Raw genomic sequence first — 20,352 nt, forward strand, 5'->3', positions numbered from 1 at the left:
TAGTGATGAGCTTGGAGGGCACTATGGTGTTGAACGCTGAGCTATAGTCAATGAATAGCATTATCACGCAGGTGATTATTTTGTCCAGGTGGGAAAGGGCAGTGTGGAGTGCAATAGAGATTGCATCATCTGTGGATCTGTTGGGGGAGGTATGCAAATTGGAGTGGGTCTAGGGTTTCTGGGATAATGGTGTTGATGTGAGCCATGACCAGGCTTTCAAAGCACTTCATGGCTACAGACGTAAGTGCTACGGGTCGGTAGTCATTCTGGCAGGTTACCTTGGTGTTCTTGGGCACAGGGACTATGGTGGTCTGCTTGAAACATGTTGGTATTACAGACTCAATCAGGGACAAGTTGAAAATGTCAGTCAAGACACTTGCCAGTTGATCAGTACACGCCCTGGTGATCTGTCTGGCCCTGCGGCCTTGTGAATGTTGACCTGTTTAAAGGTCGTACATCGGCTAGAGTGTGATCATACAGTCATCCGGAACAGCTAATGCTCTCATGCATGCTTCAGTGGTGCTTGCCTCGAAGCGAGCATAGAAGTTATTTAGCTTGTCTGGTAGGCTTTTGTCACAGGGCAGCTCGCGACTGTGCTTCCCTTTATAGTCCGTAATAGTTTGCAAGCCCTGCCACATCCGACGAGTGTCAGAACCGGTGTAGTATGATTCAATCTTAGTCCTGTATTGATGCTTTGCCTGTTTGATGGTTCGTCGGAGGGCATAGCGGGATTTCTTATAAGAGTCCGGGTTAGAGTCCCACTCATTGCGGCAGCTCTACCCTTTGGCTCAGTGCGGATGTTGCCTGTAATCCATGGCTTCTGGTTGAGGTATGTACATACGGTCCCTGTGGGGAAGACGTCATCGATGCACTTATTGATGAGTCTTTAAGTAGGGTTAGTTTTGACTGCCAATATACTGCCAATGTTCTTGTTTTTACATGGAATAACGGTTTACAAGAAAGCAATTATCCATGGATAAAACATATCCACATTCATCTATTTATTGGTTTCCCAACAAGCCTCTGGACACTGCTGGTATGAACTTTTCTGAGCATATGAAAGTCAAGATGAATTCCACCTTTCTAGATGTACAGCAGCATTAGTTCCATTTAAGCTACATCTTTGAAAGGTTGGCAGACAACTGAGAACAAGACCTTGAAGTGTGACCAATACTTGATAGAACTCCATTTCATGTTTTGAAAACAGCTCTACTCTATGAGCTAGGTGAATTACTGACTCAGTTATGCCAATGCTTCTGAAGGTTACAAAGATGAAACACCAAGGTCGTTATAAGTGTATATTTTAAACCTCTGTGTATCATTTTACATCCTTAAAGCGAGCATCTAAATCAGGTTTGGTTAAGAATCTTGCCTACTATTTTGCACACGTCTCTCGTTTTAATCCGCCTGCGAGCTTCTTTCTGTTGGCTATCAGCTGCCACCTATGGAGAACAAAAGTTACCTGAATAAATTCTGGAGAGAAATGAAGGGAACAGCTGCATCAGGGGACCAGTACCTATGCTGCTGATCTGACTAAAGCTCCACGCTGAATTCTCCCTCTCTGCCTCTTCCTAATCTAAATGTGTCACAGGTCTGGGGTAGATAGGGAGATGATGATGCTCAGTTTGAGATAGTCCACCTCACCCTCTCCTGGTCTGCACCTAATACACTATAGGTCCATACAAACACAAGAGGGCACATCTGTACATGTATGTAAGACCAACTCTTCACAAACTTTATTCATGAAATGTAAAAAACACATTTAACAGTTGATTTTGCTGATCTGCAAAGGGATTCATAACAAATGTACACACCTTATAGACTGAAGAGCTGACCAAACTGCCCCACACACCAGTGTATTTCTCATTACAATATATAAATAATTATCTGTAGTCCAGAGCTCCTGGATTTGTCCATCTTTTTCACTAGCAGAATAAGAGATCAACATTTGCATCCAACTAAACAACACACTGTAGTCTGTACTAACACTAGCATTATAACCCAGCCACAAAGCCAAGGATATATCAATTCAAACTCTTAACCCAGATTGATCCAATTCTTGGACTGTGGGGTAAGAAGCAGTTGATTTGGATTCTATTTGCAGACTGATGCTTCTAACCCCTTCTCCACCCTTCTCTCCTCTCTATATAACCAGAGGCAGCCATATCAAGATTAAAAAAAGTTATTTACGTGTTCAGTCAAAGAGTGAAAGAAGAATAGCATTTGCTGCGTTTCACACTCCAATTCCACTGTACAAATGTTGTACCGTCGGTCCTTTGCTGGTCCAGTGCAAGCAACATCGAGGTCAGCAGCATCCATTGATGGGTGTCTGTCGATTTACAGATCCATCACCTCCTCCTCCACGGTCTTTTCACCATCTTCAACATACCTCTCTTGTACTCCTAGAGTTCTAGGGGTAAAATTTAAGAAAATCTAAACAAAATGCTACTCGTCACATGCACCTTAAACAACAGGTGTAGACCAACAGTGAAAAGCTTAGGAGTGTTGACCAGTCATCTATGTCAAGCAGCACTCTACAGGCAGATCTGTTTACAGCAGAACACACTATTCAAACTCAAATAATTGTCACAACTTGCTGAGACTGCTTTAAAAAAAAAGTCGAAATGCAGCAGTTTTTAGCTCAATATCAAATAATTTTGGGGTAACAATTAAGTACCTTACAGATTATTTTTGACCATTTTAAATAAAAACAAACAAAAATAGCTTCTTAGCAAAGATCAATTTCTCAAGCAAGAATTTTGCTAGGACTGTCTGGGAGTGGTCTGAGTGGGGAGGGGAAAACTAGCTGTTATTGGCAGAGGGGTTAGGAACTCTTATTGGTCCATTTAAGTGATAATTCCCGGTCCCCTAACCAATTGTGCTATTATGTGTTTTTTCACGTTATTTGTTACTTATTTTGTACATAATGTTTCTACCACAGTCTCTTATGACCGAAAAGAGCTTCCAGATATCAGGACAGCGATTACTCACCCCGTACTAGAATATTTTTTCTTTAACGAGTCAGACGCAAAGGATTTACTCCAGACATCAGACAAGGCCCTCATCCCCGTCATTCACAGGAGAAAGAGACAGAAATATCTGGGATGTAGGTCTGGGTGCAATGGAAGGATCTGACGGCGAGTGGGTAATCTGCCGTTACCATCGGTCCAATTAGCCAACTTACAATCATTGGATAATAAAATAAACAATCTACGAGCACATACAGTGGGGAGAACAAGTATTTGAAACACTGCCGATTTTGCAGGTTTTCCTACTTACAAAGCAAGTAGGGAGGAAGCGTCGTCTCCCACAGCCAGTCGAGTCGGACATGTTGCTGTTCACCCCTGATCAGATGGACAGAGTGAGACAGTCAATGTGCCCCAGTGACCTCATGTCATTCACACCTCCATCTAATAGATAGAACGAGCAACTGATGAGACCGATTTGCTTAACTGCCGTTTTTCCCCCTCCATTTCGCTCTAGACTTGTTTTTAGTCTCTCAAAGAAAATAATTTGTTTATATGCATTGTTACTTTTTTCTAAACTCCTCTAATTGTCAGAAAAGTGTTTTTATGTAACTTCAGATTTTCAAGAATTTTCCTGAAATGTTTTGTGCTATGTCTATAATTTTTTATCAAGGGTACACTTCAACTGTTAGAGACAAAAATCCAGAAAATCACATTGTATGATTTTTAAGTAATTAATTTGCATTTTATTGCATGACATAAGTATTTGATACATCAGAAAAGCAAAACTTAATATTTGGTACAGAAACCTTTGTTTGCAATTACAGAGATCATACGTTCCCTGTAGTTCTTGACAAGGTTCGCACACTGCAGCAGGGATTTTGGCCCACTCCTCCATACAGACCTTCTCCAGATCCTTCAGGTTTCGGGGCTGTCGCTGGGCAATACGGACTTTCAGCTCCCTCCAAAGATTTTCTATTGGGTTCAGGTCTGGAGACTGGCAAGGCCACTCCAGGACCTTGAGATGCTTCTTACGGAGCCACTCAGTTGCCCTGGCTGTGTGTTTCTGGTCGTTGTCATGCTGGAAGACCCAGCCCCGACCCATCTTCAATGCTCTTACTGAGGGAAGGAGGTTGTTGGCCAAGATCTCGCGATACATGGCCCCATCCATCCTCCCCTCAATACGGTGCAGTCATCCTGTCCCCTTTGCAGAAAAGCATCCCCAAAGAATGATGTTTCCACCTCCATGCTTCACGGTTGGGATGGTGTTCTTGGGGTTGTACTCATCCTTCTTCTTCCTCCAAACACGGCGAGTGGAGTTTAGACCAAAAAGCTCTATTTTTGTCTCATCAGACCACATGACCTTCTCCCATTCCTCCTCTGGATCATCCAGATGGTCACTGGCAAACTTCAGACGGGCCTGGACATGCGCTGGCTTGAGCAGGGGGACCTTGCGTGTGCTGCAGGATTTTAATCCATGACGGCGTAGTGTGTTACTAATGGTTTTCTTTGAGACTGTGGTCCCAGCTCTCTTCAGGTCATTGACCAGGTCCTGCCGTGTAGTACTGGGCTGATCCCTCACTTTCCTCATGATCATTGATGCCCCACGAGGTGAGATCTTGCATGGAGCCCCAGACCGAGGATGATTGACCGTCATCTTGAACTTCTTCCATTTTCTAATAATTGCGCCAACAGTGCCTTCTCACCAAGCTGCTTGCCTGTTGTCCTGTAGCCCATCCCAGCCTTGTGCAGGTCTACAATTTTATCCCTGATGTCCTTACACAGCTCTCTGGTCTTGGCCATTGTGGAGAGGTTGGTGTCTGTTTGATTGAGTGTGTAGACAGGTGTCTTTTATACAGGTAACGAGTTCAAACAGGTGCAGTTAATACAGGTAATGAGTGGAGAACAGGAGGGCTTCTTAAAGAAAAACTAACAGGTCTGTGAGAGCCGGAATTCTTACTGGTTGGTAGGTGATCAAATACTTATGTCATGCAATAAAATGCAAATTAATTACTTAAAAATCATACAATGTGATTCACAGTTGAAGTGTACCTATGATAAAAATTACAGACCTCTACATGCTTTGTAAGTAGGAAAACCTGCAAAATCGGCAGTGTATCAAATACTTGTTCTTCCCACTGTATATCCTACCAATGGGACATTAAAAACGTTAATATCTTATGTTGACGACATGAAGAACATACAGTTGGCGGGTTTTACGTGCAGCTGGCGCTCCTAGTAGCCGGGGACTTTAATCCAGGGAAACTTGAATCCATTTTACCTAACTTCTATCAGCAGGTTAAATGTGCAACCAAAAGGAAAATAACTCTTGATCCACCTTTACTCCAAACAGAGAGACGCGTACAAAGCTCTCCCTCGCCCTCCATTTGGCAAATCTGACCATAATTATATCCTCCTGCTTACAAGCAAAAACTAAAGCAGAAAGCATGCAGTCAATAAAAAAAGTGGTCAGATGAAGCAGCTGCTAAGCTACAGGACTGTTTTGCTAGCACAAACTGGAATATGTTCCAGGATTCTTTCGATGGCATTGAGAAATACACCACATCAGTCACTGGCTTCATCAATAAGTGCTTCGATGACGTCATCCCCAACGTAACTATACCAGAAGCCATGGATTACAGGCAACATCCACAATGAGCTAAAGGGTAGGGCTGCCGCTTTCAAGGAGCGGGTCTAACCCGGAAGCTTATAAGAAATACCGCTACGCCCTCCGACGAACGATCAAACAGGCAAAGCGTCAATACAGGACTAAGATTGAATCGTAATACACCGGCTCCAACGCTCGTCTTATGTGGCAGGGCTTGCAAACTATTACAGACTACAAAGGGAAGCACAGCTGCGAGCTGCCCAGTCACACGACCATACCAGACAAGCTAAATTACTTCTATGCTTGCTTCGAGGCAAGTAACACAAACATGTATGAGAATCAGCTGTTCCGGACGACCATGTAATCACGCTCGCCGTAGCCGATGTGAGTAAGACCTTTAAACAGGTCAACATTCATAAGGCCTCAGGGCAAGACAGATTACCAGAATGTGTACTCCGAGTATGCGCTGACCAACTGACAAATGTCTTCACTGACATTTTCAACCTCTCCCTGACTGAGTCTGTAATACCAAGGTTTCAAGCAGACCACCATGGTCCCTGTGCCCAAGAACACTAAGGTAACCTGCCTAAATGACTACCGACCCGTAGCACTCACATCTGTAGCCATGAAGTGCTTTGAAAGGCTGGTCATGGCTCACCATTATCCCAGAAACCCTAGACCCACTCCAATTTGCATACCACCCCAACAGATCCACATATGATGCAGTCTCTATTACACTCCACACTGCCCTTTCCCACCTGGACAAAAGGAACACCTAGTGGCAAGAAAAAGTATATGAACCCTTTGGAATTACCTGGATTTCCGCATAAATTGGTCATCAAATTTGATCTGATCTTCATCTAAGTCACATCAATAGACAAACTCAGTGTGCTTAAAATAACACAAATTATTGTTTTTTCTTGTCTATATTGAATACATAATTTAAACATTCACAGTGTAGGTTGGAAAAAGTATGTGAACCCCTAGGCTAATGACTTCTCCAAAAGCTAATTGGAGTCAGGAGGCAGCTAACCTGGGGTCCAATCAATGAGACGAGATTGGAGATGTTGGTTAGAGCTGCCTTGCCCTACAGAAAACACTCACAAAATTTGAGTTTGCTATTCACAAGAAGTATTGCCTGATGTGAACCATGCCTCGAACAAAAGAGAAGACCTAAGATTAAGAATTGTTGACTGGCATAAACCTGGAAAGGGTTCGAAAATTATCTCTAAAAGTCTTGATGTTCATCAGTCCACGGTAAGACAAATTGTCTATAAATGGAGAAAGTTCAGCACTGTTACTACTCTCCCTAGGAGTGGCCACCCTGCAAAGATGACTGCAAGAGCACAGCGCAGAACACTCAATGAGGTAAAGAAGAATCCTAGAGTGTCAGCTAAAGACTTACAGAAACATGCTAACATGCTCTGGAACACACTAAACAAGAATGGTGTTCAATATTCTGTGGACAGATGAAAATAAAGTTGAGTTGTTTGGAAGAAACACACAACACTATGTGTGGAGAAAAAAAGGCACAGCACACCAACATCAAACCCTCATCCCAACTGTAAAGTATGGTGGAGGGAGCATCATGGTTTGGGGCTGCTTTGCTGCCTGAGTGCCTGGACAGCTTGCTATCGTCGACGGAAAAATGAATTCCCAAGTTTATCAAGACATTTTGCAGGAGACTGTTAGGCTATCTGTCCGCCAATTGAAGCTCAACAGAAGTCAGGTGATGCAACAGGACAACGACCCAAAACACAGAAGTAAATCAACAACAAAATGGCTTCAACAGAAGAAAATACGACTTCTGGAGTGGCCCAGGCAGAGTCCTGACCTCAACCCGATTGAGATGCTGTGGCATGACCTCAAGAGAACAGCTCACACCAGACATCACAAGAATATTGCTAAACTGAAACAGTCTTGTAAAGAGGAATGGTCCAAAATTCCTCCTGACCATTGTGCAGGTCTGATCCGCAACTACAGAAGAGGTTATTGCTGCCAAAGGAGAGTCAACCAGTTATTAAATCCAAGTGTTCACATACTTTATCAACCTTGCACTCTGAATGTTTACACAGTGTGTTCAAATAAGACATGAAAATGTATAATTGTTTGTGTGTTATTAGTTTAAGCAGACTGTTTGTCTATTGTTGTGACCTAGATGAAGATCAGATCAAATTTGATGACCACTTTATGCAGAAATCCATGTATTTCCAAAGTGTTCACATAACCTTTTTCTTGCCACTGTATGTGAGAATTCTATTCATTAACTACAGCTCAGCGTTCAACACCATAGTGCCCTCCAAGCTCATCACTAAGTAAGGACCCTGGGACTAAACACCTCCCTCTGCAACTGGATCCCTGACTTCCTGATGGGCCACCCCCAGGTGGTAAGGGTAGGTAACAACACATCCACCATGCTTATCCTCAACACAAGGGCCCTTCAGGGGTGCGTGCTCAGTCCCCTCCTGTACTCCCTGTTCACTCATGACTGCTTGGCCAGGCACGACTCCAACACCATCATTAAGTTTGCCGATGACAACAGTGGTAGGCCTGATCACCGACAACGATGAGACTGACCTCCTTCCCTATAGGATGAGACCTGGCCGTGTGGTGCCAGGACAACAACCTCTCCCTCAATGTCATCAAGACAAGGAGATGATTGTGGACAACAGGAAAAGGAGGACAGAGCACGCCCCCATTCTCATCGAAGGGGCTGCAGTGGGGCTGCAAACATCACCAACAAACTATCATGGTCCAAACACACCAAGACAGTCATAAAGAGGGCACGATAAAGCCTATTCCCCCTCAGGAGATTGAAAAGATTTGGCATGGGTCCTCAGATCCTCAAGTTATACAGCTGCACCACCGAGAGCATCCTGACTGGTTGCATCACTGCCTGGTATGGCGGCAGGCAGCCTAGTGGTTAGAGCATTGGACTAGTAACCGAAAGGTTGCAAGATCGAATCCCTGAGCCGACAAGGTACAAATCTGTTGTTCTGCCCCTGGACAAAGCAGTTAACCCACTGTTCCTAGGCCGTCATTGAAAATAAGAATTTGTTCTTAACTGACTTGCCTATTTAAATAAAGGTAAAATAAAATAAGAAATCTTGCACCTTTAAATGGACCAGAACTATTTTATTGAAATACAGTTGTCATGATTGTACAGTTGTCATTCACACCTACAGCCCTTTCAGTGAATTGGCTAGCAGAGATGTGAACAACCCCCTCTCCTGTTAGGAGGGGAGGGGGAGTTTTACAACTTAACTCCCACGCCATAAATTCCATATAGAGACTCTCCCTGGCCATGCAGTATGGAGAGAGTTTCACAGTAGAACAAAGGAACTTCTACAACATCACAGAATTTGAGAACTGAACAATATCCATATTTTGGTGAATGTGTAAACGGTCGGTGAAGCCAGCTACGACCCGGTCCGTTTTGTTTCATGTTTGTGACCTTATGAAAGGCAATATAGCCACATTACCCTAACTCTGTTTATACAGGTGCCTCAGTTATGAGGTTTGCATCTAATTATTGTATAAAATGAATGAGTAAAGATGAAACTATTTGCAAAATGATGTAATATGATGTTAACTTTTAAAATGAGAAAATCATCTTCCCTTTAAAGTTGAACTAAGTCAGGAGCCACCCCCAAGTGAATAGGCATTGGTTGGAAATTATGAACCAACCCCTTTTCTACATTTCTATAAAAGCCCCCAAAGTCACCTGAGTTCCAAATAACGGGAGGATTTGTCCTCATGTTTAAAAAGGGCTCATTCTAATTTCAACCCTACAGGCCAGGAAACATGAGAGCTTGCGCCACACATGAAATGGTATGAACTCTGAACTATTGATCACCTAAAGAAGTGCATACTAAACTAGCATATATCAGACTGCAGCTGAACATATGCGCAAATCTAGTACGAGAACACTGACTGACATGGACGAATCTCCAGAGTGAGATGAACCTCTCAGACCACGTGACCACACAACGACAAGATTCCACAAAGGACAAACCAGAGCCTCACATAACCAGCTTCATGTAAATACAATGCATTGCTTTTCCGAATGAGCGATCGATAGTAGCATATGTATTTATGTGAGAATAGCTTCCCAGGTCCAATAAAGACCAATGTTCCTTAGCCTTCCTTCCCAAAACCCATTCTCTTCTCTGAATCTATCGTGTTATAACCAAACTGTTTTTGTTTAGCCCAATAAGGGACTTTCCTATCCTTGTCAGTAACCAATATCTATTGTTTGTTTGTTTATGCATTTCTGTGATTATTTAGTTAGTTAATAAATAAATGATTAAGCCAACCGGTGTATGGATGATTCATGGTTTAGGCTGGGTTCGTGCAGATAACCAACAATTCACGACGATTGGAATGAGACTCACGTGAGGTAAAGAATAATTAATTAAAGACTAATTGATCAGATATTAAAATATCTGAAGAGTTATATTCGCAAAATTATAACTTTAATCTGAAGATTTTCCGTGGTGCACCGACATCCTAGTTAAATAAATTTACAAGATTAATTTAATCAGGTAATAATAATAACTGAGAATTGATTTGATAAAATAACAGTCTTCACCTTTAATGATGACAAAGACACGACACAGTACCAGTCAAAAGTTAACACACCTACAAGGGTTTTCCGTTATTTTAACTATTTTCTACATTGTAGAATAATAGTGAAGACATCAAAACTATGAAGTAACACATATGGAATCATGTAGTAACCAAAAAAAGTGTTAAACAAATCAAATATTTAACGTAGCCACCTTTTGCACAGTCTTAGCATTCTCTCAACCAGCTTCTTGGGGAATGCTTTTCCAACAGTGTTGAAGGAGTTCCCACATATAAGGAGCACTTGTTGGCTACTTTTCCTTCACTCTGCGGTCCAACTCATCCCAAACATCTCAATTGGGTTGAGGTCACGTGATTGTGGAGGCCAGGTCATCTGATGCAACACTCCATCACTCTCCTTCTTGATCAAATAGTCCTTACACAGCCTGGAGGTGTGTTTGGGTCATTGTCCTGTTGAAAAACAAATGATAGTCCCACTAAGCGCAAATCAGATGGGATGGCATATTGCTGCAGAATGCTGTGCTAGCCATGCTGGTTAAGTGTGCCTTGAATTCTAAATAATCACTGACAGTGTCACCAGCAAAGCACCCCCACACCATCATACCTCCTCTTCCATGCTTCACGGTGGGAACCATCCGTTCACCTACTCTGCGTCTCACAAAGACACGGCAGTTGGAATCAAAATCTCAAATTTGGATTCATCAGACCAAAGGACAGATTTCCACCGGTCTAATGTCCATTGCTTGTGTTTCTTGGCCCAAGCAAGTCTCTTTTTATTGGTGTCCTTTAGTAGTGGTTTCTTTGCAGCAATTTGACCATGAAAGCCTGATTCACACAGTCTCCTCTGAACTGTTGATTTTGAGATGTGTCGGTTACTTGAACTCGGAAGCATTTATTTGGGCTGCAGTCCGAGTTGCAGTTAACTCTAATGAACGTATCTTCTGTAGCAGAGGTAACTCTGGGTCTACCTTTCCTGTGGCAGTCCTCATGAATGCCCGTTTCATCATAGCGCTTGATGGTTTTTAAGACTGCACTTGAAGAAACTTTCGAAGTTCTTGAATTTACCAGATTGACTGACCTTCATGTGTTAATGTAATGGTAGACTGTCGTTTCTCTTTGCTTACTAGAGCAGTTCTTGCCATAATATGGACTTGGTCTTTCATCAAATAGAGCTATCTTCTGTATACCACCCTACCTTGTCACAACACAACTGATTGGCTCAAACACATTGAAAGAAATTCCAAAAGTGTACTTTTAACAAGGCACACCTGTTAATTGAAATGCATTACAGGTGACTACCTCATGAAGCTGGTTGGACCGCAGAGTGAAGGAAAATCAGCCAAGAAGTGCTTAGCATATGTGGGAACTCCACCAAGACTGTTGGAAAAGCATTCCAGGTGAAGCTGGTTGAGAGAATGCCAAGAGTGTGCAAAGCTGTCATCAAGGCAAATGGTGGCTACTTTGAAGAATCTCAAATATAAAAGATATTGATTTGTTTAACACTTTTTTGGTTACTACATGATTCCACATGGTGTTATTTCATAGTTTTGATGTATTCACTATTATACTACAATGCAGAAAATAGTAAAAATAAAGAAAAACCCTTGAATGAGTAGGTGTCCAAACTTGTGACTGGTACTCTGTATTTATTTATAAATAACACACAGGAAAATCTAGTTTTGGACTGAACCTGGCCTTTAACACTTTTGACATTTAAAATTGCTTTGTTTCATAGGTTGAGCATGTGGAATAGACTGGTTTAATAACAAACACATAAATCAATATAGCAGCTGTTAGTAAAGGATACGAGGTGAACTGGAAGTCTGCTCCCACAGCGGCTGACATCATTGCTTGCAGGTTCCTCTCCTCCAGGTTACCGAAGCAGTAGCCGTTGGCCTTGTCCACAGTCCGCAGGACCTGTGTCATGCTCTCCCTGTCCTGGAGAGAAAGCACAGTGCAGGATGTCAGTGGTTAAGTGGCAAAAAATGTAAATGCAAGCTTAATCCTCCAGGTTGAGACTACAGTGTTTTAACCTTACACCACCTGCTAAAATTGACCAGTATTTATTTAGAGTTTAGACAAAGTATTGTGGTTGTGTTCACTAGTAGGCACAAAGCAGAAGAAAAATATATGAAACAGGGAGGTACTGAACTTCATGTCCCATAATAAATATGACCCAGAAACAGCAGATGCCCAAGCACCAGTGACCTTCTAAAGGTAGCAGCAAAGTCTCACCTGCACATTGAGAGGCACAAAAGAGACAAGGCCATAGTCTTGTATGACCCCTGCAAGTTTCTCATTTAGTTTGAGGAACTTCCTAAAGAAAGGGTCAGCAGCCAAGTGATCCAGCAGATATGTCAGGTCCATAACATCTGTGTAGAAGTCCAGGTTGAAGGCTATCCCAGAGACAGAGAAAGTGCAAAAATGAAACAAGTCCCGCAGCTAAAGACAAACTGTCAAATCAAACACTTCTGAGGGAAACTGAGGGAATATAGCCATACAAAGCCCATATTCATCATCACCCAGGATGTCTCATCTCACCCAGTTTGCCGTACTGCTCGATGAGGTCCATCTTGGAGAGGACGTTGACGTGGGGTAGCTCCACGTGCAGCATGGTGGACAGGGAGGTGCACAGCACTGAGATGAACTTAGCTGGGTCAGCGCAGTAATGAGAGTCCACAAGGTGCACTGCAGTCAGCTGAGTGTTTAAAGAGGGAGTGTTAGTGAGACAGTGCAGGGATTCAACTAACAGGCCCAGGTTATCCCGGTGGGGTGAGTTTGCAGAGGGTGAAAAGTGATTGCATTTGTTTTGGAAACGGGCTGCCCCCTCGGGCGTGAGCCAGGTGCCCTGTTCAAAGCCTAGGCTAGATTAAGCATGTGGAGTAATGAGTAGGCTTCTACTTTTATTAAAAGCAAAAGTGATTGCTTTTAATAAAAACACTATCTGCCTTCCCAATAAAAACTAGTTTAAAAATTCGAACATATATTTTATGGAAAGAGATGCGTTTCTGGACAATGCACCACACTGTGATTTGAGAAGGGAGCTCCTCCCTCACTGATTTTGACCGTTAATGTCACGAGTCATTGACTGGTGCACCGCTGCTCAGGTTAATAGAACTCACCCAGTGATATGAGCACGACCTATAGGCACTATGACTCAACACTAATAAAGCACATGCCCATAAACACCCAATACAAATAGCTAGGCCTACTTGTCAAAGCCCCAAATTCTCAATCAATGTGGCAAACAATACATTTCTTAAGTTAGCCTAAATGATACTGAATGTGTCATGCATGGATTGACATACTACACTAAGTGTTTATTTTGGGGAATCATTCATACTAGGAATCACAACATTCCAGCACCAATGGGCACAAACATCTTAGAATCCTGAACCATCTCACCCTGAAGTTCCACTTGGCCAGCTGAGCAAAGATGTTTTTCACCGAGTTCTGGTGGGTGTACAGCTCCACCTGACCAGGACAGTCAAACAGGAAGTAACAGTCACTATGTTCCTCTAACTTCATTTCCAGCCAGTCCAGATTGGCCTCCAGGTACTCCATGCAGTACAGGAGTCCACCATTGGGCCCCAACTTCAAACCCTCCATCACGTCATCTAGGGTGACCAGCTCTGAAATATTCACGGCACAGGGGTATGGGAGCCCTTCATTTGCAGGGTCCATGTTCACCACAACTACCTTCCTTCCCAAGTGACTCAATAACTCCTGCATCCCCCGGCAGTATGTGGTTTTACCTGAGCCAGGAGGTCCTATGACCACCTGGCCAAAGCGTAAGGATGGAGGCTGCGAGGGCTGGGTAGCCATGATTACTTCTCCAAAGCTCTGACTTGTTAGATTCCCATCTGAGGAGAAAACAAATGGTACATACCCATCACTAACCACCACATATGGTCCTTGCCTCAGGTTAGCCCATTCATAGAAGCTAACTACATTTAGCGCCTATTAATGATGCATCGTTTACGGTACGGTTTTGGAAACATAAGGTATGTATGTTGTATATCAGCAAGAAATAATTTTCAACAAATGAAAGGTTAAATTAGTACGCACCTTTATAGGGTTACGCTTCGAACACACCGACAGCGGTTTGCATTTTGGTACACCACAATTACACTCATTTCCAATGAAACACTGCGTTTCCGTTGCAAAGGCAGTGCGTTCGGTGTGGTGCATACATTGGATTTATCGAACATATGCGTCAAACTGTATGCGTGGACGGCTTGACAGAAATGGTAGCAGAAGGTGAATGTTGAACTTTTGTTACATACATATCCAGATGATGCTGCATACTATTTTTCGCAATGACGCTGTCGGTGTGTTAAATAGTATATTATTGGGCTAGCTGAGGAACGCTCAACTCCGTTCTCTTATCGAGGCGGAGTTGAGTTTTGATACATTTTACTAGCAAACATTCGCCTCGATTTAAGAGAACGGAGTTGAGCGTTCATCAGCTATTATGGGTCTAGCGCAGGGTTTCCCAAACTCGGTCCTCGGGACCTCAAGGAGTGCCATAACACTACACAACTGATTCAAATAATAAACGAATTATCAGGCGTTGTATCAGCTGTGTAGTGTTAAGGCAAAAACCAAAACCTGCAATCCTTGGGATCCCAAGGTGGACTGAGTTTAGGAAACTAGCCAGGTTAGCGCAGAAACGTGTAAAACATGGTTTGCTGACTAACATCTTTCAATTAACATGCACATTTTATAGTTAGCACCATTTGTGGAAAAGACACAATTGTCATACTTTAATAAAAGTAAAGATACCTTAATAGAAAATGACTAAAGGAACATACTACTTGAGTAAAAAACTAAGTATTTGGTTAAATATACTTATCAAAAGTAAATGTAATTGCTAAAATATACTTAAGTATCGAAAGTAATAATTTCAAGTTCCTTTTAATAAACAAACCAGATAGCACATTGTTTTAATTTTATGGCGGATAGCCAGGGACACACTCCGAAGTCATTTACAAACCAAGCATGTGTTTAGTGAGTCCGCAAGATCAGAGGCAGTAGATGACCAGGGATGCTCTCTTGATAAGTGTGATTTTGACGATTTCTCTGTCCTACTAAGCATTCAAAATGTAACGAATGGGTGTCAGGGAAAATGTATCGAGTAAAAAAGTTTTTTTTTTAGGAATGTAGGGACGTAAAATGTGTCAAATCTAAAAAGTACAGATACCAGCCAAAACGATTTAAGTAGTACTTTAAAGTAATTTAACTTAAGTACTTTACACCACTGGTTAGAATAGCATTCAATGCGCAATGTCATGCGAAGTGATGATGCGCTAGTTAGTCATATTGCAGCTAGCTTGCTAATTAGCAGCGTAGCAAATGTATCACGACAAGTAGCTAAAATAGCTAGCAAAATGCTCCCCAAAAGACATGTTATAAGAAGAAATAAGTGTTGTAAATATTACATTACGATACGAGTGAAATATACTAACCAGCGCCACTTGCCGCCGTTAAATTTGGTTATTGGAGAAGCTACCCAAAATCTAGACAACACTGCTGTGAAACAGGTAAGAATAACTAACTAGTTCCGGGTCACGGTTTTTGGAATACTTCAGAATAAAAGTCCCGTCCTGTATACTTAGTAAAGGAATAATTAGGGCAAAAATGAGCACAATTATCAATATCTTTGACTTCTTATCCTACAAAGAACTACATATTTCTATAAGATATGTCATAAAATGTTAAAGCCTAAATGGTCAACAATGTTTTTCGTGTGTGTACACATTAATTGCAACTTTAAAAAGTAGCCGTATGTTGTGTCGCAGTAACTCTGAACTTACAATAGCTAGTCCCAAGTCACTATATTTTTTTCTTGTGCTATTTGCCTCATGACTCCTGCGTGCTTTGTTAACTATGAAGTTGGTTCTTTACCCAACTGTGGGACAGACTGTTTGTTCCCACACTCGAGACTCTGACTCTCTATTCTAACCACTTATTGCCGGCTTTTTATTCATGTTACCTGATAAAATGTTGCTGTACAATATGATCTTGTTGCCATCTAATGCACATTCAAATGTCCTAAATCAACACTGCAGAGCTCTCCCTGTCCTCTGCAGTGCCCTGGTTGTATTACTGCTGATGATATCTGGAAATGTGCATGTACACCCTGGCCCATCTACTGTTGCTAGCCCCAATTATGCTCTGATATCTGCTTCACTGATTTCTGCTCTCGTAAAAGCCTGGGTTTTCTGCACATTAACACTAGAAGCTTAAAATGGATCAATTGAAAGTGTGGGTTCACAGCTCCAATCCAGATGTGTTGGTAATTACTGAGACATGGTTAAGAAATAGTTTTTTGAACACTGATCTTAACCTTTCTGGTTATAACCTATTTCAGCAAGACAGATCTCCCAAAGCTGGTGGAGTGGCAATCTTTACCAAGGTACAACCTCAGTGCTTGGTTGTCTCGACCAAGTCTGTCACCAAACAATTTGATTTGCTGGTTTTAAGCATTAAAGTTTCAAATAGCTCTTTGTTGACTGTTGCTGGGTGTTATCGTCCACCAACAGCACCGGCCTGTACCTTAAATGCCCTAAGCTCTCTCCTGGCCCCTTATACTAAGTATGAATTTGTCCTGCTAGGTGACCTAAACTGAGACATGCTTAAACCACCTGACCAAGTCCTAAAGCAATGGGACTCCCTAAATCTTTCTCAGATTATCACCAATCCCACAAGGTATGACTCCAAACACCCAGAAAAGGCTACTCTCCTTGATGTTATCCTCACAAATAATCCTGATGGGTATCAGTCTGGTGTTTTCTGTAATGACCTTAGTGATCACTATTTTACAGCCTGTGTTCGTAATGGCTGCTCAGTGAAACGACCTGTCCTGATTTGTCATAGACGCTTGCTAAAAAACTTTAATGAGCAAGCCTTCCTTCGTGACCTGGCCTCTGTAAAATGGTATAGAATCAGCTTGAGCCCTTCTGTCGAAGACACTTGGACCTTCTTTTTTATATTTTCAGTGGTATTGTTAACAAACATGCCCCATAAAGATAATGAGAATTAAAAACAGGTTCAGCCCCTGGTTCGACCGTGATTTTGCAAAGTTACTCCACCTCAAGAATTCCATTTGGCGAAATGCTCAGCTGACTGGCTCTCGTTCAGGCAAATTCGAAATAAGTGCACTCAAGCTATCCGGAAGGCCAAAGTTACTTACTTTAAGAAGCAGTTCTCTCTTTGTGGGTCTAACCCTAAGAAGTTATGGAAAACGGTTAAAGACCTGGAGAATAAACCCTCCTAACAGCTGCCCATGGTTGTTACTGACAAGGACCACATGGCTGAGCTCTTTAAACACCACTTCATTAAGTCAGGATTCCTATTTGAGACAGCCATGTCTCCTTGCCCGTCCAACATTTCTTCATCTCCTACCTCTTCTCATGTGACTAGCCCCGATGCTTCTCCCTCTTTTTTCCCTGCCCCACTACAAAGTTTCTCCCTGCAGGTGGTTACTGAGTCCGAGGTGCTAAAGGAGCTCCTTAAACTTGACCTCCAAAAACATCTGAGTCAGATGGTTTAGACCCTTTTTTCTTTAAGGTTGCTGCCCCTATCGTCACCAAGCCTATCTCTGACCTTTTTAACCTGTCTCCTCTCTGGGGAGGTTCCCACTGCTTGGAAGGCAACCACAGTGCATCCTTTATTTAAAGTGGGAGATCAAGCTGATCCTAACTGTTATAGGCCAATTTCTATTTTGCCCAGTTTATCAAAAGTGTTGGAAAAACTTGTCAAATATCAACTGATTGGCATTCTTGATGTCTATAGTATTTTCTCTGGTATGCAATCTTGTTTCCCACTCAGGTTATGGATGTGTCACGGCAACCTTAAAGGTCCTAAATGCCCCTGACTAAGCAATGTTGTGCTGATATTTTTATTTACTTGACCAAAGCTTTTGATACTGTAGACTATTCCATTCTTGTGAGCCTGCTAAGGAGTATTGGTGTCTCTGAGGGTCTTTGGCCTGTTTTGCTACCTACCTCTCTCAAAGAGTGCAGTGTATAAATTCAGAACATCTGCTGTCTCCGCCACTGCCTGTCACCAAGCCTCAATCCTAGGCCCCACGCTCTTCTCAATTTACATCAACAATATAGCTCAAGCATGCAGTAGATAGACATTTTTTTGTGTGGATTCCGCGAGTGCTAGCTGGCTGTACTACAGACACCTGTCGTCGTTGTAGGAAAGACTCATTGTTATCTTTTCGTAAAACAACTGGTTGCAGTAAAGAGCCAATCTGGATACTAAGGAGATCCTGAGGGAAATCGAAGAGTACCAACAGCTTTACGCTATGGAGGAACAATATACTCCTTCATAGAAAGATGCGACCACCTCACAAAATAACTTTAGCCCGACAAAAAAAAGAAAAACAGATTCATCTACAGACACAGGTGATTTACTTACCATTGAGGTAGAGGCTAGTGCTCTGGCTGGAATCCATGCAACACTGGAAAAGTTGTGTGAGGAGGTAGCAGGGCTGAGGGGGAGTTTGGAGTTCAGCCAGAGTGTAATTCTCACGCTCCAAAGAGAAAACAAGACACTCACAGCCAAAGTAAAAATCTACGATTCCAACATGGATTGTCTACTCAGGGAAAACAGGGTGATGAAGGAGTAGACATACAAAGTCGTAGCATGCGTGAAAATCTATTTTTTTATGGGATTCCTGAGGACGAATCCAATAATCCAGAGGGCGCGATCAGAGAATTCATGCAATCCGCCTTGAAACTTTCTATAGAGACTGTAAACAAGGTGACTTTCCACCGAGTACACAGACTTGGAGCGACAAGACCAAGGGTCCCCGACCGATCATCACAAAATTTGAACACTACTGTTAGGTTCTTATTTTTCAGATTAAATAACCCACGGACACTAGAGAAGCTTTAACCAAGTAATAAAAATCCAAAAATCCAGAAAATCACATTGTAGGATTTTTTTATGAATTTATTTGCAAATTATGGTGGAAAATAAGTATTTAAAAAAATAAAAAATCCTACAATGTGATTTTCTGGATTTTTTTTCTTCTCATTTTGTCTGTCATAGTTGAAGTGTACCTATGATGAAAATTACAGGCCTCTCTCATCTTTTTAAGTTGGAGAACTTGCACAATTGATGGCTGACTAAATACTTTTTTGCCCCACTGTACGCACTACATGTTACACACATAGACACTCAACCATGCAAATTGGCAGAGTTATTATTTATTTGGACATCACAGATTATAGTCTTACTCTTATACAGACATCACTATATCACATCCAATAGCATACACATCAACCTACTCAGATTTTCTTCACACATAATATCTTGTCTCAATTTTCTAACATCTGTGGCATTTGCTCACAGGCAAACAGGCAAGGGAATAAAACAAATATTTGCTAGAACCTATTTCTTGAATTCTAAATATCAGACATTTGAAAGCTCTAGTTTTGACCTTCATAATACCTCTGATGGCAGTAACTTTACAAGCACTAATTATGGTCAATTTAGACTGAGAATAGTATCTAGTTATGGTAAGGGGTGAAATAAGTATAGCCAGTTATAATTGTAATGGTTTAGCAGATTTATAAAAAAGATCAGTCTTTACATGGCTAAAAGAAAAGGAATATAACATATACTGTTTAAAGGAAACTCACTCTACATCCTTATATGAAGTTGCGTGGGAAAATGAATGGGGTGGTGAAATAATTTTCTGTCATGGACAAAGGAACTCAAACATTTCGATCTGAATGTGCAAATAGTCAGGAATGATTCGCAAGGAAGGTGGATCCTTTTGAATATGAAAGTGGATGAAAAAGTGATTTGGCTCATTAATTTATATGGTCCAAATCAGGATGATCCGCACTTTTTCGAAAACATTTATACCAATTTATTGAACTTACAGGCAACAAATGATCTAATCATTATGGTAGGAGACTATAACACAGTGAGAAGTACCTCAATGGACCGTAAAGGTAATCACTCTACTAACTATCATCACCGTGAGCTTAAGGAAATCACAAATATTATGGATACATTAGAAAGAGTGGATATTTGGAGACTAAAAAACCCAGACCTAGTGAGATATACATGGAGACTTAATCAAGCTAGTCGTCTTGACTACTTTCTTGTCTTTTTCTCTCTTGCATCAAAGGTTTAAAAAGTTTTAATAGGAGACAGAATGCGATC

General features: G+C 41.8%; 1 protein-coding gene across 2 annotated transcripts; it reads right to left on the bottom strand.

Moving 5' to 3' along the window:
* Positions 1–1,704: 1,704 nt before the first annotated feature.
* LOC139564446 (GPN-loop GTPase 2) lies at positions 1,705–15,753 on the bottom strand. 2 transcript variants are annotated; one of them, XM_071383975.1, is made up of 6 exons: positions 15,630–15,753; positions 13,567–14,024; positions 12,703–12,859; positions 12,397–12,557; positions 11,969–12,099; positions 1,705–2,410 (listed from the first exon to the last, which is right to left on the bottom strand). In XM_071383975.1, the coding sequence occupies exons 2-6, from the start codon at positions 13,984–13,986 to the stop codon at positions 2,338–2,340; spliced, it is 942 nt and encodes a 313-aa protein (XP_071240076.1). In that variant the 5' UTR covers positions 13,987–14,024; positions 15,630–15,753; the 3' UTR covers positions 1,705–2,337. The 2 variants fall into 2 exon arrangements, with proteins under 2 accessions (XP_071240076.1, XP_071240077.1); XM_071383976.1 differs by lacking the exon at positions 15,630–15,753 and adding an exon at positions 14,230–14,569.
* Positions 15,754–20,352: the final 4,599 nt, after the last annotated feature.

The sequence above is a fragment of the Salvelinus alpinus genome, chromosome 35 (assembly GCF_045679555.1).
Source record: "Salvelinus alpinus chromosome 35, SLU_Salpinus.1, whole genome shotgun sequence".
Classification (NCBI taxonomy): domain Eukaryota; kingdom Metazoa; phylum Chordata; class Actinopteri; order Salmoniformes; family Salmonidae; genus Salvelinus; species Salvelinus alpinus.

Bases quoted from the DNA above. Each gene is read 5' to 3' on its own strand.
- LOC139564446 (XM_071383975.1), bottom strand. From the start codon at position 13,986: ATGGCTACCCAGCCCTCGCAGCCTCCATCCTTACGCTTTGGCCAGGTG. The intron at 12,860-13,566 runs GTGAGATGGTTC...TTAAACACTCAG, and splicing joins TGGCCAAGTGGAACTTCAGG to CTGACTGCAGTGCACCTTGT. The intron at 12,100-12,396 runs GTGAGACTTTGC...CTTTCTCTCCAG, and splicing joins TTGTGCCTCTCAATGTGCAG to GACAGGGAGAGCATGACACA.